Source organism: Astatotilapia calliptera, chromosome 2 (assembly GCF_900246225.1).
Source record: "Astatotilapia calliptera chromosome 2, fAstCal1.2, whole genome shotgun sequence".
In the NCBI taxonomy this organism is placed as follows: Eukaryota; Metazoa; Chordata; class Actinopteri; order Cichliformes; family Cichlidae; genus Astatotilapia; species Astatotilapia calliptera.
Genome location: NC_039303.1, coordinates 20,701,017 through 20,728,852, shown reverse-complemented (window position 1 = coordinate 20,728,852; position 27,836 = coordinate 20,701,017). Strand labels below are relative to the sequence as shown.

At 40.1% G+C, this 27,836-nt stretch overlaps 2 protein-coding genes across 6 annotated transcripts in view; both read right to left on the bottom strand.

Moving 5' to 3' along the window:
* Positions 1 to 35: 35 nt before the first annotated feature.
* On the bottom strand, positions 36 to 13,768 carry guf1 (GTP binding elongation factor GUF1). 4 transcript variants are annotated; one of them, XM_026186899.1, is made up of 18 exons: positions 13,689 to 13,768; positions 12,965 to 13,170; positions 12,555 to 12,666; positions 11,637 to 11,785; positions 10,682 to 10,762; positions 10,528 to 10,605; positions 10,358 to 10,441; positions 10,215 to 10,279; positions 9,920 to 10,123; positions 7,910 to 8,049; positions 7,563 to 7,686; positions 5,376 to 5,508; positions 3,815 to 3,958; positions 3,312 to 3,445; positions 2,939 to 3,040; positions 492 to 611; positions 357 to 393; positions 36 to 271 (listed from the first exon to the last, which is right to left on the bottom strand). In XM_026186899.1, exons 2-18 carry the CDS (start codon positions 13,148 to 13,150, stop codon positions 137 to 139), a joined length of 2,028 nt encoding a protein of 675 aa, XP_026042684.1. In that variant the 5' UTR covers positions 13,151 to 13,170; positions 13,689 to 13,768; the 3' UTR covers positions 36 to 136. The 4 variants fall into 4 exon arrangements, with proteins under 4 accessions (XP_026042684.1, XP_026042689.1, XP_026042697.1 ...); XM_026186904.1 differs by lacking the exons at positions 9,920 to 10,123; positions 10,215 to 10,279; positions 10,358 to 10,441; ... (4 more) ...; positions 12,965 to 13,170; positions 13,689 to 13,768 and adding exons at positions 9,178 to 9,311; positions 9,501 to 9,611; XM_026186912.1 differs by lacking the exons at positions 9,920 to 10,123; positions 10,215 to 10,279; positions 10,358 to 10,441; ... (4 more) ...; positions 12,965 to 13,170; positions 13,689 to 13,768 and adding exons at positions 8,335 to 8,406; positions 9,055 to 9,171.
* Positions 13,769 to 17,551: 3,783 nt separating this feature from the next.
* gabra2b (gamma-aminobutyric acid type A receptor subunit alpha2b) overlaps positions 17,552 to 27,836 on the bottom strand; it is a 48,468-nt gene continuing 38,183 nt past the window's right edge. For both annotated transcript variants that reach the window (XM_026186887.1, XM_026186878.1), the window contains exons 8-10: positions 24,845 to 24,997; positions 24,108 to 24,310; positions 17,552 to 20,659 (exon numbers count right to left, since the gene is read on the bottom strand). In XM_026186887.1, the coding sequence (XP_026042672.1) occupies positions 20,351 to 20,659; positions 24,108 to 24,310; positions 24,845 to 24,997 (665 nt within the window). In that variant the 3' untranslated portion in view covers positions 17,552 to 20,350. The remainder of the gene's footprint in view (positions 20,660 to 24,107; positions 24,311 to 24,844; positions 24,998 to 27,836) is intronic.

The following is a 27,836-nucleotide window of genomic DNA, read 5'->3' as shown; positions in this document are numbered from 1 at the left end:
AGAAAAGAGCCAATAACTTGTGACACATGTACAAATAAGGATTTTCACTCCAGTTTGCAGCACTTTATTCAAAGAAAACGTAACAGAGCCTTTCAATAACAAAAACCTGCTCCATGTTGTTTTATAGTCTCACAGTCTATTTTTCTTTCCTCTTCAGAACACTAATAAAAGCATCTTTGGGAACTTCCACATTGCCGATACGCCTCATCTTCTTTTTACCTTCTGCCTGTTTCTTCAGTAGCTTCATTTTCCGTGTAATGTCACCTCCATACTATCGAGACCAAAAAAAGTGATTTCAAAGCATCAGTGGTATATTTGGACTTTTCTAAGAAGAAAGAAAAACAAACTTTACTTACACATTTTGCAAGAACATTTTTTCTGTACGCCTTTATTCTGGAAGAGACACGTGTGGTCATACCACATATTAAATACAGTACTTCACATCTGATTTCTACACATCATTTTAACAAAATCTTAGCTCTTGTACTTACGTTTCTCTCGCAATGACCTTACTTCCAATAGCTGCCTGTATGGCAATCTCAAACATCTGCCTTGGGATGGAGTCCTTTAGTCGCTCACACATGGCTTTCCCTGTACTGTACGCACGCTCCCTGTAATGAAAACACACTTATCAGAACAAATCATAAAACTGTTAAAGTACTGACGGGTGCCCATATATCAGCTTCACCCTGACAGGTAAAGCTGATGAAAAAGCAAATGAGAGTGGAGCAGAAAGTCCACTACCCTCACCACGTCACCTTAAAATACAGTATTGAATACTGACATGCCCGTGTGTCATTTACAATTAATCAATAAGCGTTCTGTTTGGGAGGTCAGCACAAAATCAAACCGTGGTTGAAGCCACAGGACTCACGGTACTTTGAAATTTAAACATTTGTCCTTAATCTAGAGTACTAGCTTAACAACAGACTGAAAAAAAGCAGCATTATTGGTGGTACTGTCTCCTAAACACTGAAGAATGCAAAGCCGGATTTTCACCAAAGTCAGTTTGACACTTGAAGTTTCACCAAACACTATCCACACCAATATATTTGGTGATTTAAAAATCCAGTATATGAAGCTGATATTTTTTTCTGTCACAAAACGAACTGATTTCCTGAACATTTGATATGTGTAGGTATTTATGAGTCCCTAATAAGATAATATGACAACGCAAGTTTGGTTGTTTTTATGGCTTTAGAAACATGTTGCCCACAGGGAAGTTGCAGAGTGCCCTCTGGTGTACAAACTACGCAACACCAACAGTCCTAACATGAATGAAGGGTGTTTCTCCCATCCCCTCTTCACTTTTTAACTTTGCTTTTATTGGTTGTTATAAATGCAGATACCAATTTATCAGCAAACAGCTGATATCGTCTGGGCTCTAAGCTGTTTGAAGTAGGTCTAAGTGAAGTTTTCGGTTTCAGACACACCAGTGCTGGTGCAAGGAGAGACTTCTGAATGCTTTAGCTCACATTACAGAGACAGACATCAGCTGAGCGATTGAAAGGAAACAGTTAAAAGTCATAACATTTGTCTGATTTATTTTCTCACGCAATTATCTTATTTAGAATAAGTATGTTGTGCAAACTTGTGCACAACATACTCCATATAGCTTGTGTAGCTCTGTCCAAAGTTTTAAAATTATGCTTTATATTAGTATTATATAAAAATATAATGTCTTTGAAGGTTCTCAGTCATCCAGGTCATGGTAATCTAAGCAGCTTTAAAAGAAAGGCGACTGGAGTTTCTTGAAGACATTTCATCTATCAGCCAAAGTTTCAGGTGAACCCACTGTGACACCTTCCCACCCAAACCCTTTTGAGATCCCTTCCTAGACGCCTTAACGCCCACTCGCATAAGTCACATGATAGGGTGGGGCAAGGTCTCACAATGGGTTCACCCGTATAGTGATCCACATCAGTTTTCACACCCTGGCTCAGGTGATTAGGCAGATGATCAATGGATCAACGACCCTCTTAAGGACACTCCCAGTAGGGTTTAAAAATCTGGGACTCTCCACCAATTACCCTTAGAACTGAAGAAGGTTCTCGGATGAGAGGTGAAACGTCTTCAAGAAACTTCAAGAAGTTCAGAAGCTCCTTAGATAGTAATAGTTATTGATAATATATATTTACTTGTTTATTTGTAAGATATGTTAAGCCCGTGTAAAAATGAAAAAGCTTTCAGTTTTCTCGCGATTGGATAAAAGGAACTAGCTGTAATGGGTCAGCTAGCACCATCCTCTCAAATGAAGCATGAACTTCATCACCCATCTCTTTGGGAGAAACTGGATCATACATTTTCTATACATCTGTTTTCAAACTGTAAGGTATGTTAATGACTTCTCTACTTGAAAAGGCGTAGTGAACACGCCTCCAATAAAAGACATTCTGCTCTGTGATTGGTGCGTTGGCCTTAAGGAACAGACCGAAGCTTCGCTCGAGTCGGCTCAACTCCAAGGCTTACTGTATAAATCGTCTGAGAGTAGCCATCATTGGCGAAGCGTAGCGCCCTTCAATTACCTACGTCTGTGCTGGCTCCTGTACCAGCTTTGCTAGTGAGTACATTACACACAGATCTTGCTGAGCGTCATCACTTTTCTTCTGTAAAGTTACTCCTTTGTCCTTGTCCAGTGTGTAAAGTCATGTTAACAGCAGCTGCCAAAAGGCCTTTTTTTCTTAAATGTTAACCATAGTGCTGAATACATTTCATGCTTCACAGGCAAAGAGTAATTACTATAGCAATGAAGGACTATATACTGTAACCTTGCCAGTAACAATAACAATGAAGGTAAGAATATGACCAAAAAAATTCATAACAAGGTGCTCTTAAGTAACATCAGAGTCACATGTCCTGGCCAAACAAAGTAAATCATTCAGTGAAAATTAACACAAAAGTCTCAATTTTTTACCTCAGAGCATTATCTGAAATGTACCTGTGTACAACTGTGGTCAGCTCTTCTACTGGGCGTCCATTCAGCAGAATATCCATCTTTATCAAATCAGCAGCCTGGTAACCTGCATTCTCATAATCAAAGCTGCGCAACATAAAAATACATAAGGTGCACAGGAGAGGCTACACCATTAGAGTGCATGGAAAAAGATTTTACACCAAAATTAAAATGAACTAATAACTTAATGTGTGAAACCTATTTTTAAACTTGTAACATTGGATACTTTCCATAATCTACACTTTCCTAAAAATTATACCTTCTATAAATCTTAATACCTAAATACTGCAGATGAAACCTACAAAATCTATAAAAATCCTTTACACAGTGTATTTACGTAACACTTTGATGGCTTTACCTGGCGTATCCAGATGAGAGTGATTTGAGGAGGTCATAGAAATCCACCACGATTTCATTTAAAGGGAAGAGATATTTCATCATGACACGCTGGTCATCTATGTACACCATGTTCTTCTGGACCGCCCTGCGATTCTATAAGAACACAAACCGTTAGTCTGACATGTTATTGATACACCAGCTATAACTTTATTGGTTATTTCTGAAACAGAGGAAGGCTGCATGGAGACAAAAACACCTGAAAATGTCAGTCTCATCGGAAAATACGTTCTTCATAAACACAGATGGAAATTCGTTCTCCAGGTTACAGTATTATTGGTCCTCTTTGTCATCAGACCAGTTTTTAAAGAGTTAAAAGAATTTGTTCTCCCACAATTTAGATAAGATGTTTACAAAGTAGAGCGATAATGTTAAAATAGAAAAGTAAAATAACTTGTACAGGTTAAACTGCAGACGGAGGTTTTCTTCTATATTCCATCTGCATTTTTCCCATTTCCTTCTTACCAAACACAGAGTCATAATCTTTCCAATGTAAACGTCTGGAGCGAGAATGGTCCCCAGGACCATGGGCTCCAAATACTCTGACACGACCGACCTGTCGGGGAACTGAGCAGGATTCACAATGGTTATCTCCTCACTGCCATGTTCCTGTAAGCAGAAGAAGGTTTGAACATTGTAAAACATATTTATTTCTATTTTCTGAGATTTTTTAATAATTTGTCACAAAATAATAGAAAATCATTACAATATTTACTGACAGTGGGATAAGAACGTTTCCCAGCATTACACGTTGTTTTGTCTTTGAACCAACGATCTGACACATTCTTAAAGTGAATGAGTGCACTGGGCAGCTAAACAACATCAAACGCCTTGAAAGACCACAGAAGACAACTCAAGCCAATGATCACAGAATTATTTTCTTCGTAAGAAACAACTTAACAGCATCTAACAAATTCAAGAACACTGAAGCAGATAGACATAACATTATCAGGTGACGCCTTCATGAATGGACATACAGAGGATTTACAACAAGGTTTAAACGTCTGGTTTCATTCAAAAACAAGAAGGCCAGATTAGACTTTGGCAGAAAACATCTACAAGAGCAAAACAAACAAAAATAAGTGTGGAGATATAAAACCAAGACTAAATTGTAGCACTTTGTATAGAAAAGGAAAGAATATCTCATGATCTGAAACAATCAGCAGAGGCATATATGACTGCCAGTGGATCCATGTCACTAGTGTTTACTGATGATGTGACCTGATATGAAGTATCAGGATGAATTGTGAAGTGTACATGGCTGTACTCTCTGCTCAGGTTCAGCTAAATGCTGCAAAAACCAATTGTCCAGCCCTTCACAGAGCAAATGAATAACAACATATAGCAAAGAAATGGGATATTCTTCAATGGCCAAGTCAGTCACCTGATTTTAACCCAGTAGAGCTGCTCTTTAGTTAGTGAAGACTAAAATGAATGCAGAGAGACAAGCAAGCAGCAACTGAAGGTTGCTGCATTAAAGGTCTAACACAGGATCTCAAGGCGGGAAAGGATTTTCATCTGAGAAAAAAAATCATTATATTTAAAATTCTGTTAGTTTTTCCAGTTACTTTTGGGGCTCTGGAAATCAGAGACTATGCATGAATATGGCTGTGAATCCTAAAATGTTAATAAAATATCTTTGCTAAACCCCTTAAATAAAAAGCTGAAAGTCTAAACTTTAATCACACTGTGAATGTTTGATTTAAAATGATGCGGAGAGGCGATATTACAAAAAAAATAATAAAACGTTTAATGGTCCAACTATTTATAGAGCTGAGTGCACGATAAGTAACAGAGGGACTTCAGCATGCTTTGTGTTTTCCCATTAGCGTTAGAACATTCTGCACCATTTCCCATCAGGTAGCTCCTACACTATATCATTTTACAGGAAGCAAGCCAGTGACACCAGACAGCCTTCATCCATAATCAATTTCCAAGTCAGCTGAAACTTGCTTTTTGATGAAATCAGCGTGAGCCAAGCTCTGCAGCAAGGCTAGAAGATATACGAGCGTGGAATGGCTCTTACCTTGATGAGTTTGGCTGAGGAGAGCACAGCCTTGTAGGGCACGGTGGGCGCAGTCACGATAACAGAAGCATTGTATTCCTGCTCCAGCCTCTGATTGAACACCTCCATGTGGAGGAGACCCAGGAAGCCAAGTCTGCAAGGGGACAGGAAGGTCCACAGGTGCACTCGAGCTTCATAATTGATATTCAGGCTTTTAATTAGAAAGAGGCCGTTTGGAAACAGTTCAACAGTAAGTAAGACTCATTGCTATCCCAGCACAGTGTTGTACATTTAGATTGTCTAAATCACGCCCATGAACAGAATCGAATGTACATCATCTGGACTGATAATGTGACCTGAGATAATAAACAGACTCGTACTTGGCTGAGTAATCTGGCAACACCCAGTATGTCCTAAGGAAAGTTATGTTTCCCCGATTAATCATTTGTTGTTAAAGTTTGTGAACAAAATCATGACAGAATATTAAACTGGATTCAGCTCATTAATTTTCTCATCAATAAACACACAAAAGTCCAAAGTGACAAAGCAGAAAACAGCTTTTGTAAACTTTTGCGATTTTTTTTTTTTCAGACTTCATTTAAAAACTTTGTCAACCAGAAAGCTGGGCATTAATGGGAAATGAGGATTTTACTGTTTGGGACGGTCATGCTAACTGCCACATTCTGCCACGGCAGATGGCCCCGCCCCTCCCTAAGCCTGGTTCTGCTGGAGGTTTCTTCCTGTTAAAAGGGAGTTTTTCCTTCCCACTGTCGCCAAGTGCTTGCTCATAGGGGGTCTTCTCGTGTTGGGAATTCTCTGCATTATTTTAGGGTCTTTACCTTACTTTTGACTTTGACTGTGATTTGATGTTATATAAATAAGATTGAATTAAACTGAACTGAACATGTTGTGTTGCTGAGCACACGTAATTCCAGATTCTTGTGCATTACAGATGATCATTTAATACACAAAAACACCAAAAAACACAACTAAATAACGCCAATCCAGAAAAAAAAAGTAAGCTGTCAAGCTATTAGCATCACAGTCTGTTTCACTGATGTATCCTTTGTCCCTCTTTTTCTCCTCATGTAGGCAAGATAGAGACCACTGAGGGAAAACAGTGCACAGAATTCTAGAGACAACTTTTTGACTAAGTACACAAACACAGTCTGTGTTTGTCCTCCATATCTAACTATGGAGGAGTGTGGTATCTTTGAGTTGATAGTGCGTGGCAGACTGACAGACAGAACTCTGTCAAGACTCAGATCAGAGGAAGATAAACAAAAATGAGATGAAGCTGCCCAAAGAGTGTGGCAGCCTCTGACCTTCTCAAAGAAAAATCTTGACACACCAACAGTCCTCGAATATCTGGCTTCCCGGCTAGTCTAAGTAATCTGAGACAAATCTTGGTTGTTGCTGATGGTCAGTTGCTACTAGCAGACATTCCAGTCTCTGGTTACCAAGGTAACCCTATAATGCATTTACCACCCTATCGTAAGTGAATCAGTAACAGTATCTTTCACTGTAACTGGCAGACACTTCAGTCGTTCGCCCTGAGAAAAGTTTAACTTTATCAAAGTCTTCTGGTTTAAAATTGATTACTCTGCCACACTCTCACACATCTCGGTGGCATGTGTTGAGGAGACCAGCCTCTGATTGTCACCTTGTGTGCTCAGGAGGATCTCAGGCTGGGGCAAAGGTTTACATTTCAAGAAGATGATGACCCAACACAGACTGCCAAGAAAACATGAAAAACAGTCCTGGTGTGGCCCAGCTAGAGTCCAGAGTCTGGACTTAAAGTTGATAGAGAACCTCTCAAGAGACCAAAGGCTGTGCACTGACCTAACTAACCAATCTCGTTAAGCTTAAATGACTCTGCCAAGAAAAATAGAAGATATTTCCAAAACTGTAGTGTGCCAAGCTTGTAGGGGTCATTCCAAAAAAGCCGTGACGCTGTCAGTGGTGCCTGCTGCCAAAGGTGCTTTCACCCTGTACCAAGTGCCTGAACACTAACATAAATGGGAAATTTGAATTTTTTCAATACTTTTACAGTAACCTCCTTAAAATCTCATAAGTGGGAACTAAACATTTGTGTGTCCACACCTCAGTGTCTTAATTACCCAAACATTCACCCCTACATGACACCCAACAGCCCAATCCTTGGCTGGGTATCATTTTTAGTCTAATTCAAAAAACATTCATGCCAACCTCCATCCTGCCCCCAGGGCCAGACTGCTGTCTCTTTGCACTGCGACACTTGAGTCATTCAGGGTCAGTCTTTCAATGGCGCTGCGGAGGCCAGTGTATTCTGACTGGTCCATTGGATACATGCCTGAGGGACGGGAAAAATAGAGAGTGTACATCAGCAGGAAACAAGACTCCTGCATCACAGTGGAAACACAAAGGACTTTCATCTTTATCCAGTTCTTTCGAAGTACTCAGGACTAAGCTTCACATTATTACCATCTCACAGTGTTTATGTAGAAATGGTTACATTAGCTCAAGTTCTTAATCTTTTTTATTTTTCTCATTGAAACAGAAAGGACACTTCTTACCAGCAAAGACCATGGCTTTGGCAGGTTTGAATCCTGGGAGAGCTTCGACTGGCTGTTCCTGCAGGTAGAGTGTGTCACCGATCTGGGCCTCTTTCACATCCTTCATCCCTGCTATGATGTAACCCACCTGACCTGCAAATCTACAAAAAAACCAACCTCAGAAAGCAACACTAATTTATAACCTTCAGTCTTTATTTTGCAAAAACCTCTGCACACCTGTAAATGAAACTGATTTTTTAACCTGTGGTTATTTTGGAAATGTTGGTCTGTATATTCAACAGTTCAAGTAACTGATAAAATAAAATAACAGTAATTATTGTCAAAGGTAGACTCTGAGAAATCAGAGAAAGCATACAAAAAATAATGATAAGGTGTGATCAAAATGTTTGCCGACTCCCACCATAAAATAATAAATAATAATTTACCCAGTTTAACCTTTTAAATTTGGTTGATATCCCACATAAGGTCATCTCATTGTAAAGTGCTGTGAGCATAACCTGTAGATAAAAGATGGACACGGCCTATATGTCATAACAGTAAAGCCAACAAGTGAGTTTTGTGTAGTGTGGTGAATTTTGTGGTTTTAAAAAGAAGTCTACTTCCAAGCTCCAAGACTTTCAGTAAACACATTCATGATGGGTTTAGAGCAGCGGTCCCCAACCCCTGGGCCATGGACCGGTACTGGTCCGTGAGTCATTTGGTACCGGGCCACGAGAGTTGAGGCTCAGGTGTGAAATTTATGGTTTTCGGGATTTTTATCGTTAACTCTGTTTCCCCGTGTTGTAGTTGTGTGTCTTATTTTGAAAGAAATATTTACGCGTTACCATAACTTTCAGTGTTGTTGGCGCATTTCAGGAGGACGATGCTAATAAAGTTACACAATTACACAGTGGATTCACATTTATTATTATGTTTACAAAATACCACAGGTTTTGTCTTAGTCGGGTCATTTTATTTTGTTGTATTTATCCGCGACACCTTAAAGGCCGGTCCATGAAAATATTCTCTGACATTAAACCGGTCTGTGGCGCAAAAAAGGTTGGGGCCCGCTGGGTTAAAGTATCAAATGTTACTGCCAAGTCATACTGAATACAACAAAATTGTCATTAATGTCCAGTAGGAGCATAAAGCAGAGTGTGCTTTACCATGCTGTTGACATGTCGTTGCCATACTGCTGTGCAGTGTCCCTCAGTTTCTGTCAGACCTGCCCATTGCTCAAAACATCAAGATGGCAACAGTGGAAATGCTCGGCTGTAGGTTTTACTAACCAATTAATGAGTAGGTCCATCTTTTATATACATTCTATGGCATAAACATTCCAGGGCTCCTGCTGTATTTTGATTGTTCTTTGGAGGTTCTGTTCTGACCATGTCCATATGCACATCTGCTGTTTCCCCACGGGCTGCAAACTCACAGAGAGGGTAAACATCAACGTCAGTGTCAAACTGACTCCATCTTCCTGCTGACAATTATCACTTTCAAAAGTGTGCACGTGAAAAATACTGAAGGCGGCACATCGAGTCAGGAATCAACCTAAAATGTTCTTTAAAGCTCACGCTCTCAAGTATAACGTCTTCACTTCCTTCCTCACCATCTTTCCTCACCTCCAGCACTAGATTGGGCTCCTTAGAGCTTCGTCGTTCTGAACCTGAGGATGACGGGTCACTGTTTTCTCACAGTGTAGGAGTTGATTCAGCACACGTCAACTGATCAAGTGAAAGCGGTCAGAACAGGATCAATCAGGAACTCTTAAAACAATCGTGAGCTACGTGATAAAAGACCACCTTTAAGGGGACAGCACCCAAACTTAAATCAGGTAATCAGGTAAGTTTTCATCCCTTGCAGTGGAAACTCTTTTTCATATAAATTTGCTGAAAGTAGTTTAGTTTTTATTTATGTAAAACGTTACGATCACTGACTGTAGCAGAGATCATGAGATGAATCCTAAAGTCAGTTTTAGTGGAAATGAAAAGAAATGGGAAAAATGAGTGGAGGATTAACAGAGCGTACAGCTTCTGCGTTGGGTGCTCATCTGGCCGGAGAAGGCCTAGCTCGTTGACCTCGTAGGCTTTTCCGAGATGTGCCGACACGATCTTGTCCCCTTTTTTGACCCAACCTCCAAACACGGCAATGTTGGCCACGACTCCTCTGTAGTGGTCAAAATTGGAGTCAAACACTAAGGCTTTAAATGGGTCTTCAGTGCTCGCTATGGGCCTGTGAAAAAGTAGTAACATTTTACGTTTGTGTTTTTGTTTTATATCAAATATTTTTCAGACAAGGAGTAAAACCAGCAGAGCCTTCTTACGGTGGAATCCTGTTTACAACAGCTTGGAGCACCTTGTCAACATTTGTTCCAAGTTTAGCTGAAATCTGAAGAACACACGGAGACATTTCTCAGAAAAGTGACTCAAAGCAAAGTGAAGAGCAGCTTTTGCAGCAAGTGCTCACCCTGATGCATTCTTCGCGTGGAATATCAAACACCTTTTCAATCTGTGACTCCACCCGCTCTGGATCAGCATTTTTCAAATCAATCTGAAGGAGACGCACCAGAATCAAACATGTGTTCGACTATAACGATAGCGTGTAACAAACCCAAACAGTGGAAGGTCAGATCGTACCTTATTGATGACGGGAATGATTGTCAGCTGAGCTTCAAATGCCAGGTAGAAGTTAGCAACAGTTTGTGCCTGAATGCCCTTCACACGACAGCAAAAAATTAAAATCGTCACACTTATGCAGCAAGCACATGACAAAGAAAGCATATTTTAGTACCTGATTGGCATCAACGATCAACAGGACACCCTGGCAAGCAGAAATCGAGCGAGACACTTCGTAGCTGAAGTCGACGTGACCCTGAGGAGAAGATTCACATGCACAGCTTGAGCAAAAACAACTTTACGGGAAAATGGCATGTTAGCCCGGGGATCACAAACTCATCTTTGGGCCACATACAGCTCATTTTGATTTTAATAAGTGCAGTTTCAACAGTATGTCTGTAACTATGTGGTAGTGCTCTTAAAGAGTTCAACATATCCTCTGCAGAAAGAATATATTTCATACATGCAAACTTTTGAGCTAACAAAGATGGAGGAAGCCATGCTCTAAAATTACAGCAGCGCAAACTGTGTGATCACATTGTTATGCGAATTTGCATGTATTCAGTTGGTGATGCAGAAAATCTATAACTGTTTTTATTCTTGGTCCCAATGCTGCAGAGGCTCTTTTACACAGATAAATTTGCAACGAATGAGCTCAGACTTGAACATTGATCAGTCTGTAAGCTATTTATCACCAAGAATACCTTTTCAATCAATAAGATAAATTTCACTTTGACCTGATGGCAAATGTCACATCGACTGTCAGGAAGCGCTAAAGTAAATATATTATACTAAATATTCTTTTTTTCCTCCACTAAGTGAAGTGGTGATTGGTTAATGACTTTTCTCAGCTTTACTCTCATCATACTTGCAGCAACAGTGTTTTATTTGAATGCTCATTATAGATCTGCTGCACCTGTTCCTCTGATAATGTCTCTGAGTGGAGAAGGGTGTAACTCTTTTGATTTTGTGGAAAAAGAGAGTGAAACGATGCATGCAACAGCTGATAACTGCCATTGTGACACCTGTCAGCTGTGAGGGGGGTTTTAGGTTCGTCGGGCTAGTTAACGCAACAAAGCCCGGTTCTATTGAATTTGCTACTTAGTATACCAACGTACACCTCTCCTTACCGGGGTGTCAATGAGGTTCAGGAGGTACCGCTGCCCCTCGTGGTTGTAAAACAAAGACGCTGTCTGGGCCTTTACGGTTATCCCCCTCTCTCGCTCCACCTGCAGCTTGTCCAGCACCTGTTTGTTCTTCTCTGTCTTCGCTATCGCACCTGTTTGTTAGTGACACCATCAGTGAAAATGACATGAATTAGTTTCAACATATGCAACACCAAAAAATGTGAACTGCTGACGGGTGTTCCCTGACGTGTGTGAGAGGTGCTATCGGGCCTCCAGCAGCAGGAGTAGGGTGACCAGGAGTCGTACTTTAGATTGCTCATACCACATCGCTCATATACTGACATAATGTCCCAGGGAAGAATATGAACTTAAGTCACAGAGTACATGTGAGTCTCAAATGAAGTGTGTGGCTGAAAAAGGGTAGCAGTGATGTATGGGCTCATCCCCAGTGAACTCCAGACTAGGCAGCAGCTGAAAACAGCTACAACACGTTGACAGTTATAGAAAGCCATCAAGTCACGCTCCCCTCAATCCTTGATCTAGTTATGCTGAAATGAAACCAAAGTCAAATACAACTGATTTGTCCTCACACATTAAATTCCAAGTTTCTCCTGTTTTTGGATGCGTTTATTTCTCAAATTTCAGACCACCTCTTAGCATCAGAAACACGTGTCACACTGCATCACACAACCCTGCTCTTTGCCTCACATTTGTTTCTTTGTTACTTTTACCCTTAAGTAGAGGACACTGTGGAGTTTCACTCGTGGAGCACTCTCGACAGGAGCAATATTACAAGTTTGTGTCATTAACTTCTACCTCCTGGACGTTTAAAAAAATAAAAATAAATTATGATTAATTTGGATTTGCTAAAAAATGAAAAGGTGAAAAGCTGACAGTGTAGAGTGTGGAGAGTAAACATACCAGTCATTTCCAGCAGTCTGTCAGCCAAGGTGCTTTTCCCGTGATCAATATGGGCGATGATGCAGAAGTTCCTGATTCTGTCCACAGGGAATTTGGACAGGTCCACAGCATCCTTAAAAGCAAAACAGCAGAAGCGTGCACTGAACAGCTGTATTATAGTACTCCACCTAAAGCCATGCTGCACACTTGGTTCAGTAACTGCAGCTTATGGTTCTCTGGGGGCGACAAACAGAGAGCTACTGGCTAATGGAGGCAACAACTTTATGACTGTGCAGCTCCTTGGCTGTACTCTCAGAGTCCTTTCCGGACTGTAACACCAGGGTACCTGGTTATAATTATTAATATTATCGTTATCAATGTTTATTGTATCTAGTTCACGCTGACAGTACCAGGTCCCAGCAGTTTATTACCTTGTCGGACTGGGTGCTTAGCCTCCTGGAGCTGCTGCATAGCACAGGCAGTGCTTTCATCCAGCGGTGTCTAAACACTGTGTAGGTCACATTAGAGTCTTGATTCTTCCTTCTGCACATTTTAAACTGCAGCACACGTCTAAACAGGGGCGTCCCACAGCACCGTTTCACCATAGAAAACGACATGTTTCGGTTCCGCTTGTAGCCTCACGCCATGAAGAAGACAGGGAGGAGAAATAATGATGATGTAATGTTCACGCGATACAATTAAATATACTAATTATATATATAAACGAAACTTTAAAAGAAAGAGCACTGTAATCATAATAACCCCGGCGCATTTGCTTTCAGAGGGCTGACATTTTGGGTGACAGGTCAGCGGCAAGGACTTCTGGGAAATGTTGTTCGTTTATCAAGAGAGGCGCAACACAACAAGAGGAAGCCTTACAATAACTTCCGTTTTCGTTTAGTCCAGCACAGAAAGCAAAAACATCTCTTTAATTCAAATGTACACTCAGCAAAGGTTAGCGCACCTCCCTTCTAATCTGCCGAGATGACACTAATGTCGATAAAGCTAGCTCGACTGCTGCTGTTCATGTGAAAGGATGTAAAAAAAAAAGTTAAAAAAAAGGCTAATACGACCCCAGGTCAGGCTAGTGCTTTTCTAAATATTATACAGCAATGTCCATAGTGATTATTGCCGCAATAATATTTTTACACTCACGTTTGAAACCATCGAAAGCGTCCAGGGGTCAACTGTCACCGCATAAAAATACCTTTGGAAATAACTGACAGGTGGAAGTCCCGCCCACTCAGGCTGTCAGATGAAGGATAAAAATGGATATCAGTTGCTATGACAACGAAACTGCCTCTCGCACAAGAATAGATTATGCCTCTCTTCTTTGTGCCAGCACAGATAATAAGCCTCTGCTAGTCCCCGCTTCTGCCTGTCATGCAATCATCTTTCCCCTTTTCAAAACGTGAGACTTTTAAACTGGGCGACGCGTTTGATTGAAAGCTGTTTTGCTTTCGATAATAAATGGCAGGCTTTTAAATGTAACGTGTTGCATTCATCCGTTTCAAAGACATCGCCTCATTCATCAAAGGCGCTTCTGCCTCGTTTCTCCCGCATAATAAAAAATGATGCCGGTCATAAATCTCTCAGAAACAGGACTGTCTGTTGGTATGCAAGACATCGTGCACGTGTAATTCTTTGCAGTGTTAAAACTTTAATATATTTTAATATAGTATAAAACTAGTGTAAAACCAGGGGTGCAGTCATGGGGGAGAAACATGGGGGTCAAAGGCACCACTCCTCTGGTCACCCAACACAAACAATGTTAATGGCAATTATACACTTGTTGCATCAAATAACCTATTTTATCCCACTTTTAGAACTTTTTTTGCAGAAGCATTTGAGCAGTGCTTAACTGCAGAAATACAACTGCAGCTACTATGTTTGCTCAGTTAAACAACAGAATTGGAACATGCTAAGAGATTAAAAAGAAACTTGACATGTTTATGACCTGTAATAATGTTTTTCGTGTGTTCTTAAGGTTACATTTGAAAAAGTAGAAAACCTCTCTGGGTACTGAACCCTTAGGATTCATCAGACAAGGATTTAGGAGCCTAATTTTATAAATAAAACTGAACTTAATTGAATTATGTTATCTGGCTGGATTTTTTTCACCAGAAAAATCCCAGTGAGCTTCCTGTATTCCAAGAAGACAAAAAGGAGGACCTTCATATGCACTGATTACTTTCCACTCATATGAATCTTTCAGCCTTGTTACACCATTTTTAGTTTTTTTGTGTAAAATGGATGTCGTGAAATAAAACGTCCGTCAGCACTGATTTCTGTCAGACCACCGCTCACCCACAGTGTGGAAAGGAAAAATGAAACTTCAGCGAGCTTTGCATTAACAGCTCAGCGCCACAGGGCTTTTTGTGGGTTTTGCCAACACGCTCATAATGATAGTTCCTGTCAGCCGAGGAGCACTGGTTGACAACAAATCCTCTTCTACTGAGGAAGGGCCGAGTTGCATCAATTGTGGTCCCAGGAGCCTACAGAGCTGTTGTGAACTGAGCTACAGTTGAGAGCTGTTCTCAAAATACTAATATAACACATTTCAGATTCATTTCAAATACCATCGAACTTGAATGGATTCAAGAAACTGTGCTTTAAAGGATACACCTAAATGATATCTTACAACCCCTGTTATTTGTTTATATAGCAATTCCCAATGCTGACATGTTAACTAGCTTCACTGAAAAGATATAGAAAGACAGAATCCGACTTTCTACTAGGTCTGAAATATGAAATAAACACTTTGTAAAATACATTGTTTCCCTATGAAAGCATGAAAAACGGTGACCTCGGAGATGGAGTCAATGTGGCAAGAAAACTGGTTCTTTGAATGAGAACCTGAGGCTGAGTCAGTCCCATTAGACTAGATGTTAGGAAGCCCTGTAACAGCAGAAATAAACATGTTTATAACCTGCTACAGAAAACCTGGTGAGTTTTAGTCTCTGGTCTATAATTTAATTTCCTGCTTCCCTTCACTTGTTTAAATTATATTAAGCATTGAAGTGGATTATAATGCGCAGGAATGCTCTGGCTGCCAGGTGGGTTACAGGCAGCTGTCTCTTAGGTGTAACCTCAGCAAATTCACTCTGAACTGATTCAGTGAACTGGATCTTTGAACCATATTTGTGGTGTCTGCCATTTAGAGCACTTTAATGCAATTATCTGACATAATTTGTTTGATTGTTGTACGGCTCATTGTACATAGAACATCAAGAGGTCTGTCTTCCAGTTTTGATGAGGGAAATTCTAGTGGGTTGAGTTTTTTTGGGTGATATACCACCAATAGCAGGTTTTTGTGTCTGTGTGATCCACCCATACATTCTTTGGATGCACCATGCTAACCAAGCCAGTTAATGTTAGCTAATAACTCCACCCTCATCTCCCAATCCAGTCTTTAAGTCTGACGTCATTAGCTGTTTCTGGGTCCAAACTCTGCTTCAGGTCCCAAAGTCAAACGAACACTGGCGCAACACACAGTTACAAACTGTCTAAATTCTTTCATCTTTAATAAAATGATCAGTGTGGCTGCTCTGCCTGGCGTAACAGTTAAATTTAAAATCTGGGAATCCATGAAAACAGAGTTTATTAAATTTAACAGAGTTAGAAGTTAGCAGGAAGTTAGCTCGCTAGTTTCCAACTAAACATAATATAGCATGTTCTGACTGAGAGATTTCTGAAAAGATTAAAATGTACAGCTCTGCTATCACTTCAGACATAAATGAAGACAGAAAACTAAACAGTAGTCACGTTTGAAGTTTTACTTTAGTTGGGCTAGCTGGTATATAATGATGTGCTACTTTGTGGCTAGCTATGCGGCTATGGTTAACATAATATAAACATTGAAGCTGGAGGATGAACGCTAACTTAAGGGTTCCCAGTGGTTAGGGACAACCATGCTGTAAACGGACCAAACTTCAGTCAGGAGAACACCTGAGATAATCCATCCACAATACGAGGTTAGTCATTAATATACTGCTGCATGGGCTGGGCTGTAGTTACATTGTAAGGTTTTAAAAACTGAGCTTTAAAATGAACAGCAGCAATAAAAACCAACAGAGGCTGACAGTGATCACTGACTGTTTTTAGGGGCTTGTTGAGATTAAATAGAACAAGATACAAAACATTAAAACATGTTAAAAACACAACAGCCATATTAAACGCAGAGTAGTTTGGACCCGGAAGCAGGGCTCTTACGTCATCACTTAAAGACTGGATAAACATCATTACTGATCCCGAAAGATCACAACTTTAATGGCCACAATGTAAAAATAGTCTTTAAAAAGTAGCGCTTTCTATGCAGAATTTTGGCCCATTCTTTTTCTCAATGCTGCTTTAGTTCATTGAGTTTCTCTAAAGGTCCCATCACTGGGTTTCACTCAGATGATGTTGCTTGGGATCATTTGCATGTTGTATGACCTTATTTGGGCAAAGCCCCTGCTGTGAGCCAGATGGCCTCATAGTCAACTCAATATACATCAACATTTTTGCTAATTGTGGTGCTGTGCATTACAGCCAAGCATCTCCACTTTTGTTTTTCCAAAGAAGATTGTTCATTGTGCATTCAATTAGCAGCACCTGGCTGCTACTTACCATCTTAAATCCTATAGAAGGAGTATACTTAGCTTTTTGCAGTACTGAATAGAGTCCTGTGAAAACTTTAACACGACTGTGCAGGCTCAGGAATTAACTATATATGGTGGTTCGAAACTTGTGAAGGCGTTTTACAATCCACTGTTAATTTTAGCTCTTTAAATAGCAAGTTTAAAACACACCAACACAGTGATTAAAAGTACCCAGAACTTATATAACAACACAAAAATAAATTGAACATTTGTACATCAGTAGACTTAAAGGTTGGAACTTAAAGGACTAACAAAAGTAGCCATCTTCAGTGTCTTTCTTCACTAAGCTCTTTACAGTTAAAAAGAAAAATAAGCAGCTACACAGTTCATTCTCTTCATTTATGTTCTTGTCTCCAAAGTCAGGACAAAAACCAGATATAAAGAACTGAAATAATGTTTTATTAAAAAGTGCACTGAATCAAGCATCCGCCTGGTGAACAATCCCTTTATCTGGAATGTTTAAGACTCTGTCAGGATGTTGGAGAAATATGAATTATAGCCAAGGACATAATGAAAATAAATTATAAAAATCATAGATTTTGTCTCCATGCAAAGTTTGTTTCAACAAACAAATCAAGAGAAATTAAGTTAAAATACCCATGTGAAGAAAAAGTATATCACGTCATGAAAAAACTTACACAGAGTATCATGTATGACTGCTGATATGGGGCTGAACATGACTTTTCTCACACAATATACAGTAATCATGAGCAAAACAGGTTTAACAATACATTTTTCTCATTCTTGGAGTCCAGCATCCTCTTACTGTTTACAGATCAAAGGACATTTTTGCAGGATTTTAACCACCACCAAGATACTTCCCTAACTTTAAAGACTGAGTTACATGAACATTTGTATTATACAAGAGCAATAAACCCATGAAATTATTTAGATTTTACCCCTGATTATAAATAGATGTACTAAACTAAAAGTAAAGTAATAAAGGCGTGAATAAATACTCTGGTATTAGCTGGTTGGTGTTTCTGTGAAACAGTCTCCTGCCTATAACTGACATCTCATATATATATATTTAATGGAAGGACTCAGAAGAGACTAAAATAGAACAAAAAGGTGAGTAAACATCCAACTTACATTTTAAAAAATGAATGTTCATGTTGTTTAGTTTCTGCTGGTGTGTAAATACGCAAAGTGTTTGCTAGCATTATAGATTTATACTTCTGTGTTGAATCTCTGCAGAGCCTACAACTAAAGCATGATTTAGACTTCCGCGGGAAATCGACGTCCTAACTTCCGTAGTAACCGGAAACTCCTTTTATCCCTATTCCATATACCTTCCATGCCAGTCAAGTCATTGCGTCATGCAGCAACTTCATGTGTAGTTACGTACATGGGTTGCCGTGTAGGGTTAAAACAGGGTTCCAAATATGGCGTAACTTACAATGTTACGGAGCCTCACAAGGGACATTGGGGGGGGGGGGGGCAGGTGCAAATGAAGATGTACTTTTGCGACATCCCACAAAAGCTTTGCGAAATCCAGAAGAAGTTTTTGATTTACATCCATGTACTTCCAGACCAGTATGGAGTTCTTGAAAAGAACCATAGCGACGGAAGACACACGCCCACGGGAGAGATTTATAGAGTTTTATTTTGAGTTTGGGCTAAACTGTGATGTCATTAAAACGGAGCTTTATTTAAGAGAGAGACATCTGAAGAGAGTCCTTACTGTAAGGGAAAACACTCGTGGCAAGGCGTGCCCTGACCTGGTGGCCTGGGTTACATTCATTAGCAACCACCTGCAGTGTTCTGGACAGCTTCACGGGTACTAATGGAAGTACGATAAATGCAGGGAAAAGTGTTTCTCAGGATCTTGCAAAACTTTTGTGGAAACTCTGGATTTCTCCAATGTTCCTTGCGGATCTGACGCAGAAGTACAATTCACATGTTTGTCATTGCCAGCATTTGCACTTGTGGCAAGGTGCCTGCGTTACTCTGCAGTTTTGCTGCCAGAACACTAGTTGGACGTTCTTGAGCCGATTAGAGTCGAAAAGAAGGCCAAGAATAGTTGTAGCAGGCTGCATTAACACAAGGAGCAGGCTGCAGGCTTAATGCAGGCTGAATTAACGTAATAGCAGTTCTAGGTAGGTCCACATCAGGCGCAAGTTCATAAAGAGTTTGCTGTTACAACATAACAACAGCGTATATTTAACACAGAAGCATAAATACCACTTAAAGCAACACTTCTGTCCGCTCTGTTTTATTTTTGTGGGGTCATCTGCGCACCCTGATGGCCAGAGAAAATAATTTTTATGGGTAATCTTGAATTCTTCTGTTCCCCTTTGGAGATCTAAAACTAATCCGTTTATCTGCTGTTGTTGTACATAAATTATTTTTTCTGGGGTATAGCTAGTTCTGAAGTTTTCCCATTTTTTGCACAAATATTACACATGCACAACCTTTGGGAAATATGTCTTTTTTTTATAGTGTATCGTTTGTTTCTTTGGCGATATTGTCCTGTAATCCCAAATGGTACATCGAGCTGGCAGAACCACACATTCTCATTTCATATCTTTTTCTTTTCACAGCCTTTCAGGATCTGGGAGTGTTTCGATAATTTTGGAGATTTTTTCTTTCTTTCTTTTTTTATTGAAGCCCCATACCTGTAGTCAAAGATAATAAAACAAGCTTTAAACTGTAACAGTACTATACAAGTGTGTTTTTGCACTGGCTTGGAAATAAAGAAAAAGAGTTGAAAGACTCTTATATGAAGAAAGAAATCAAACGATAGTCAGTCCCTTTCACTCGAGACAAAAATATATACTGTTATATCAAGAAAGTGGGCATTACAGCAGAATTCAACACACTGAGAAGTGATCCGAAATCAAAGGTGATTCTTAGTGATTATGTGTTTACTCTTCATTGGATCTGTATGTACAGCAGCCACGTACTGAAACTGGAAACATACTTTGAAAGAAATATGCACTCTAATTAGAGTCATCGTACAATATATGTCACCATGAAACCATAAATATAAATATACATACACATTTACAAAAAGCCGGGCTCTTAAAAGTGCTGCAGACAGTGTAGAAAACAGGCGAAGATAGAGGGTCACACTGCAGTCCAGGGCTTCACTCTGCAAAGGTTTGTGTACATAGTTGCTGGAGGTATTTGATTCATTACTTAGACCCCAGACAAGAAGCTATCAAAACTGGTCTCTTAAACAGAGGGGACCATATTTGGTATAACGGGTTCTTTGTTTAAGTAGGTTGCCCAATAGACGAGGTTGAAGATGCCAAAGAGAACAGGAAACAAAATCCGTGACAACCTGTCAATTTTGCTGACACTGTTGAAGGTCTTCTTGCTTTCTTGGGCCTTGCCATCCGCTTTGGGCTTGTTTGGGTCCGTCGCTCCGCCTTTGGCGATGGTGGGAAGAGTACTGGAATCCTTGGTCACGTTAGGCGCGTAGTTGGCTACTGCTACAGCGTAGGCGTTATTCTTCTTGACGATGGAGGCTCTCTCTTTCTTCTGTTGAGAGACCAAAAGGATTACCTGGAAAGGCAGCTTTACTTGTCACCATCTGCCCCTGAATTTCAAAATGCATTTACATGAAGAGAGCGGAAAGACCCCGGTAATGGATCGAGCACATTTTGCAAAGTCAGAATGAAGACCACTTTTATTTTATCCAGGGATGTGCAGTTTGTGGCAGACTTATCCATGAACAGGAGGTCTAAATACTGTCTTCCATCACCCATCTTATATCCCACCTCGTGGTGAAAATTAAAACTTTATGAGGAGACAGGAAAATTACATTACAGTTGCAATTTCAAATGAATGATGAAAGATTTCTTTCACTTTTCTTCAAACCTAGCCCTCTGATAATCTGCATTCTCCCTTTCAGGTTAAAGGAAATGATGGTTCATTGCTTCATTGAGCAGCTCCAGAAAAAATTCCTTTTGTTGTCTTTTTATGCTACCCGTCATGCTATATAAGATGAGCCTGCACTTATATGAGCCAGCAACTTTAATTACCACTCCTGTGGTAATTAATTGTTTAACTAAGACAATCAAGTGCTTTTTATCTTTCTCGCTGTTTGCATGAAGGTATCATTTCTGTTGAGATTTTGTGCTTTCTCACTGACCAGAACACGTCCTCTCTGTTTTTGTTTTCTCATTACGTTGAACTGATTTTATGCAAGATTTGCTTTCATTTCCTAAAAAAAAATAAATGTCTGGATGTTTATCCAGGCATTTATTTTTAAATTTATGTTTATACCTAAATTTTATTTCTTGATTTTCCTTCTACCCCTGATATAATGTAATGTCGTACAACATGTTTGTACTCTTAGACAGATCAAGACTTTTCTGTGGTAGTTTGAGGGTTAAGCGCTCTGCTGAAGGGCAAGTCACTATGTAGTTAAATGAGACGAGTGGATTAATGGTACTTTATGTCACTGTCACCCTAGGCAGGGGTCGGCACCTCACTGTGGCTGCTGCAAAAAATAAATGAAACTTTATGAAAAAAAACCCTAATATTACATCTGGCATCTGTCTGTCCGTCCACGTGTGTGTGGCTCTTTTTCTCCTGTTTGGTAGGAGGGGCTAAAATGGCTCTTTAGATGTTGAAGATTGCCGACCCCTGCCCTAGGGAAAACAATGGTTGGAGTCAGCGGCACAAGCAAAATTACTGTGGCCATGTGCTATGATTTTGTGATCCTATTAGCTTTGAAATAGCTATTTCAAAGATGGGGACCAGGCCCGCAACCACTCACACTCAGTTCCCATCTTAAAAGGGACCGATCCGATATTACGTATCGGTATCGGTCCGATACTGACCTAAATTACTGGATCGGATATCGGAGAAAAATAAAAAATGTAATCCGATCCATTAAATATCACGAAAGCACCTCACAAAACTTGCAACACGCCGTAACTCACCTCAGAACGTTAGCACGTCGGAGCAGTGTGCATCACGTGATAGAGCGGCTGTGGCATGCGGGACCTGTCGGTGGTCTGGATAGCATTTGGAGCTTCGCTAGCAACCCCGCATTTCATCTCCGACAAAGTTATCCCCGAGAGAAGTAAAGCAAGTGTGTAAGTCCATCTCTGAATGTTTGTAAAGCATTCCTGCGTTAAGCTTAACGAGCGACTGCCTCTCGCTCTCCGGCTGCTACTTCAATCATGAAACTGCTTAATGATCAGCTGATCGGCTTTTCTGTCGCGAGTCCGTGTCTCTTGTTTGCTTTTGGCCCACTTTGCACCAGACAGAGGAAACCAGCGGCTGAACAACAGCAGCACGTTTAAGCTTGATCAGCTGTTGTTAGAATGTATTTAATATTACTTTCTACACCAGGATCTTTTTCTACGTAGCTGACGCTGGTAACTGTGCAGGGGCGGATCTAGCAAAGTTTAGCCAGGGGGGCCGATAGGGCATTAACAGGGAAAAGAGGGCACAAAGACATACTTTTCTTTCTTATTCTCATTTAAAATGTCGAGCTTTTAATTATTTAATATTTATCTGAATCTTACACCCAAAGTTTTAATCTGATGTAAAATGTATAGAAGTCCATTATTGTATATAGTAACTGTTAAGTCTAATATACCCTAGTAAGCTATAGTACTTTTTCCTTTGGGAAGGTACCATCTGTGCAGTCTGCAATTTTGTTGAAGAAAGATGTTGAATCTATTTAATATTTCTTGAAAAATAATTGATTTCTGTGTATTTTTTTCACACTGCATCAAATTAAGGTTGATTACGTCGATTAAGCATCATGAGGTGGAGCGTGAGGGGTGGTTCCCTATTTTTTATTTAGACACTTTGGCACATCAAGACAGCAATAAGATGGAGTCAGTCTGCTATTAGTTTGCGACTTTCGGGGTTCAAGTTGACAGTTACATGCAATCTGTGATAAAAAATTAACATTAACTACTTACATTCATTAGTTACTTGGACTCTTGGACTCTAAAAGCAAGTAGCTGATGTGAATTTCAGTTTAATGTGAATTTCTATATATGTAGATGGTAACAGATACAAAGAAAGGCATTGCAGATGAGTTTTGCTAATTGGTGCAGACCAACTCAGATTGATTGCAACATTTTGTCAATCTGTCTGCAATTATAAATTAGACAGCAATTACTTACAAACCTGCACGAAGAAGTTCATGGAGAGCAAGCAGAGGGTTGGTGTGACAGTGGATGGACAGAGGATGTGAGGGATAGAGTGAGATGGAAGCAGATGATCCGCTGAACCCTGAAGGAAGCAGCCGAAAGAAAAAGAAAACACACAGACCCATCTTCTCATGACTAATGGAGCCTGTACTCGACAGACTGAATTTTAAAGAATCAGACACACTGCTCAGAATACTAACCAGCTATTTTTGCCTATTCCTATTATTTCTGTGGAGGTAAGCCACATTTGTCACATCCCAACATTTACAAATTTAAATCCCTTATCACTTTATGTTCTTAAAACTTTTCTGCCCCCTGTTGATATAGGGATTGTAATTTGAATGTATGGTTTTGCTCGACTAAATGCTATAAAGGGTAAAAAAAGGATTTTGTGGAATGACTGGGGGCTTCATGTTGGACCAAAGTGTACGTGAAAGGGCTCTCTGTGATTAAAGCGTGTCAAAAGAATTACACATTATCTGACCATTGATGGGATTCACCTTTCCTAGGCTGAGTTTGGCACCTATTAGCACCAGGGGGGATGAACACCTGATTGCACTTATGTTCTTTATCGATATGCTGAGCCTCAGAGTGAGTGATTTTATTATTAGTTCTCAGTAGCTGCAGCATTCTGGCTCCACTCTTGGAAGGTTAAAGAGGCCATTACTGCTGTTTCCCTTTGCTTCCAACAAATGCCTTCAAAGCTCTCTGAGCTCTCTGAGCACTGCCTCCTTCAGCATACAGTACAATGCTAATGAATTCTCTTTGAAGGCGGAGCCTGTCAGAGGATGCGCTTTCTTCTTCATTACCTTGTCAGTCACCACGCTTTTTCCATCCCAAGCCCAGCCACGCTTTGTGAAGTAATTGACAGTAGCAAATTCAATCAAAGCGGAGAAGACGAAGGCGTAGCACACGGCGATGAACCAGTCCATGGCAGTGGCGTAGGCGACCTTAGGCAGGGAGTTCCTTGCGCTGATACTCAAAGTTGTCATTGTGAGAACAGTAGTTACACCTGGAAACACACACAAGCAGATAGCCAATAATATGAGCTCTGGCAATGTTTATTAAGGTTTTTTCTACTGTAATACACATTCTGCTACACAATACTTTAATGAAGCAGGGGAACAAAGTGAGGCATATGAAAAGAAAATCATTTTATTTTTTCTTATTTCGTATAACTTTTAATATTTCTTCTGGAGCTCAGGAGATTTGGTGTTTTTATTTCTTTCTGTGAGCTAACCAGTGATGAGTCACTAATATTACTTTCACTTGGCTTACAGTCAGGTCAAGCAGTAGCGTAGCCAACTGGATTTAAAAGCAGTGGGGCCTGTAAGAACTGCCCCCACCCCCTTCTCATTATTCCATTTTCTTTTGCACAGAATTTCCCATTAACTTCCAACAATTCCCTATATTCAGTGTTAATTTTTGACAAAACTAGGGGAAGGTCTTACTGCCATTGCAGCACATGCATAAAACCCAGCATCTACAACAGTCAGCTCAAATTACACTGGTGCTAACAATCATCATGTATGTCATATATGCTTACCAAACACAGTCCTAGCTGGCACTGATTCTCTATTCAGCCAGAAAGACACTTGGGAAAGGATGACTGTCATGATGCATGGGAGGTAAGTCTGGATAACAAAGTAGCCAATCTTCCTCTTCAGATGAAATTCAGCCGTCATCACTGTATATTCACCTGGAGACGAGAATCAGGTTTAATTACATGATGCAAAGAATTCAGCTTCTTGATTCACTCTGATTTCTTGTCATCAAACATATACTCTTACTGGCCACTTTCTAAGTACATCGTTTCAACTCCTCATTCAACTTGGTGCATTTAGGTATCTAGACTTAGTCAAGATGACTTGCTGATCATCAGAATGGGGAAGAAAGGTAAGTTAAGTGACTTTCATCTATTACTTTGGTAACTGGGTTATTATTCATAATGAAAACACTTTTCTTTCATCTATATATCTATCAGTGTAAAAATAGTAAAACTGGAGTGAGGGCCATGATGAATGAGTGTGTCAAGTGTTTTAACCCACACAAGTAGAAACAATATCTTCTTACTCCAATTTAGCTATGCAAGTGCAAACCCACGCCTTCCTGTGCCTGTATATTTATGCAATTCACATTGTTAAAATATTATATTTATATCTCAAGCTTTAAGACAACAAAGCAGTATTAAACATAGATTAACTGTCAGCAGTGCACAGTGGATATACAGTAATAATCCATCAACACATGCAAAAGTAGGCAGTAAGAGTTGCCGGCCACCAAGCAAAGCCTAATAGCTGACAAGGCGGTGAAACCGTGCCAGTGCTGCAGTATCAGGCAGTCTTTTCAAACAGAAGATATCTCAAAGAGAAGCCAAGATTAGACATGGAAAGAAAAAGATGTGTTACCAATGGCAACAGAACAGAGAAACATAGCTCATTTGCTATGATTTTGAAATGAAGGCCTTGATATACGCTGCCACTTGGCAAGAGGAAAGTCTTTTTCAGCAGTGGGAAGGAGGGGGTAGAAGGGATATCAATTCCACAGAATAATCCCCAAAGATTTTTTTTTGAAATATTCCCTCTCTTTCTTTAATAGCACTGTAGATGTGCTGCTTGTATTTCTAGCAGTTACGTGAAGACTTATTCTGTCTTTGACACAGGCATACGTGCTAGCACAGGAATTTGGAGGAATCGAGTGCACTGTCAGTACTCTCTATGGAGCACTGTATCTTCTGTAATTTAATTTGCATGCCGGTCCGGTGCTTGTGTTGTGGAATGGGGGAAGGGGATGTACAAGCAAAGATATGGATGCTGATAAGTCTTCTCTGGAAAAGCTTGGGATCACTTCACTTAGAGGGAAGACAATTATAGCATGAAGATAGTAATCCTGTCATGTTCAATTCAATTCAATTTAATTTTATTTATATAGTGCCAAATCACAACAAAAGTCGCCTCAAGGCGCTTTATATTGTACAGTAGATCGCACAATAATAAATACAGAGAAAAACCCAACAATCATATGACCCCCTATGAGCAAGCACTTTGGCGACAGTGGGAAGGAAAAACTCCCTTTTAACAGGAAGAAACCTCCGGCAGAACCAGGCTCAGGGAGGGGCGGGGCCATCTACTGCGACCAGTTGGGGTGAAAGAAGGAAAACAGGATAAAAGACATGCTGTGGAAGAGAGACAGAGATTAATAACAGATATGATTCAATGCAGAGAGGTCTATTAACACATAGTGAGTGAGAAAGGTGACTGGAAAGGAAAAACTCAATGCATCATGGGAATCCCCGGCAGCCTATGTCTATTGCAGCATAACTAAGGGAGTATTCAGGGTCACCTGGTCCAGCCCTAACTATATGCTTTAGCAAAAAGGAAAGTTTTAAGCCTAATCTTGAAAGTAGAGATAGTGTCTGTCTCCCGAATCCAAACTGGAAGCTGGTTCCACAGAAGAGGGGCCTGAAAACTGAAGGCTCTCCCTCCCATTCTACTTTTAAATACTCTAAGGACAGCAAGTAGGCCTGCAGAGCGAGAGCGAAGTGCTCTAATAGGGTGATATGGTACTACAAGGTCATTAAGATAAGATGGGGCCTGATTATTTAAGACCTTGTATGTGAGGAGCAGGATTTTGAATTCAATTCTGGATTTAACAGGAAGCCAATGAAGGGAAGCCAAAACAGGAGAAATATGCTCTCTCTTTCTAGTCCCAGCAGCATTTTGGATTAACTAAAGGCTTTTCAGCGAGTTTCAGCGAGTTTTTAGGACATCCTGATAATAATGAATTGCAGTCGTCCAGCCTGGAAGTAATAAATGCATGAACTAGTTTTTCAGCGTCACTCTGAGACAGGATATTTCTAATTTTAGAGATGTTGCGCAAATGGAAGAACGCAGTCTTACATATTTGTTTAATATGTGCGTTGAAGGACATGTCCTGGTCAAAAATGACTCCAAGGTTACTCACAGCGTTACTGGAGGCCAAGGTAATGCCATCCAGAGTAAGAATCTGGTTAGATACCATATTTCTAAGATTTTCAGGGCCGAGTACAATAACCTCAGTTTTATCTGAATTAAGAAGCAGAAAGTTAGCGGCCATCCAGGTCTTTATGTCCTTAAGACATTCCTGCAGTTTAACTAATTGGTGTGTGTTACCTGGCTTCATGGATAGATAGAGCTGGGTGTCATCTGCATAGCAGTGAAAATGTATGCTATGTCTTCTAATGATGCTGCCTAAGGGAAGCATGTATAATATAAACAGAATTGGTCCTAGCACTGAACCCTGTGGAACACCATAATTGACCTTAGTGTGTGAAGAGGACTCTCCATTTACATGTACAAATTGGAGTCTATTAGATAGATATGATACAAACCACTGCAGCGCAGTACCTGTAATACCTACAGCATGTTCTAATCGCTCTAATAGGACATTATGGTCAACAGTATCGAATGCTGCACTAAGGTCTAGCAGGACAAGCACAGAGATGAGTCCACTGTCAGAGGCCATAAGAAGATCATTTGTAACCTTCACTAAAGCTGTTT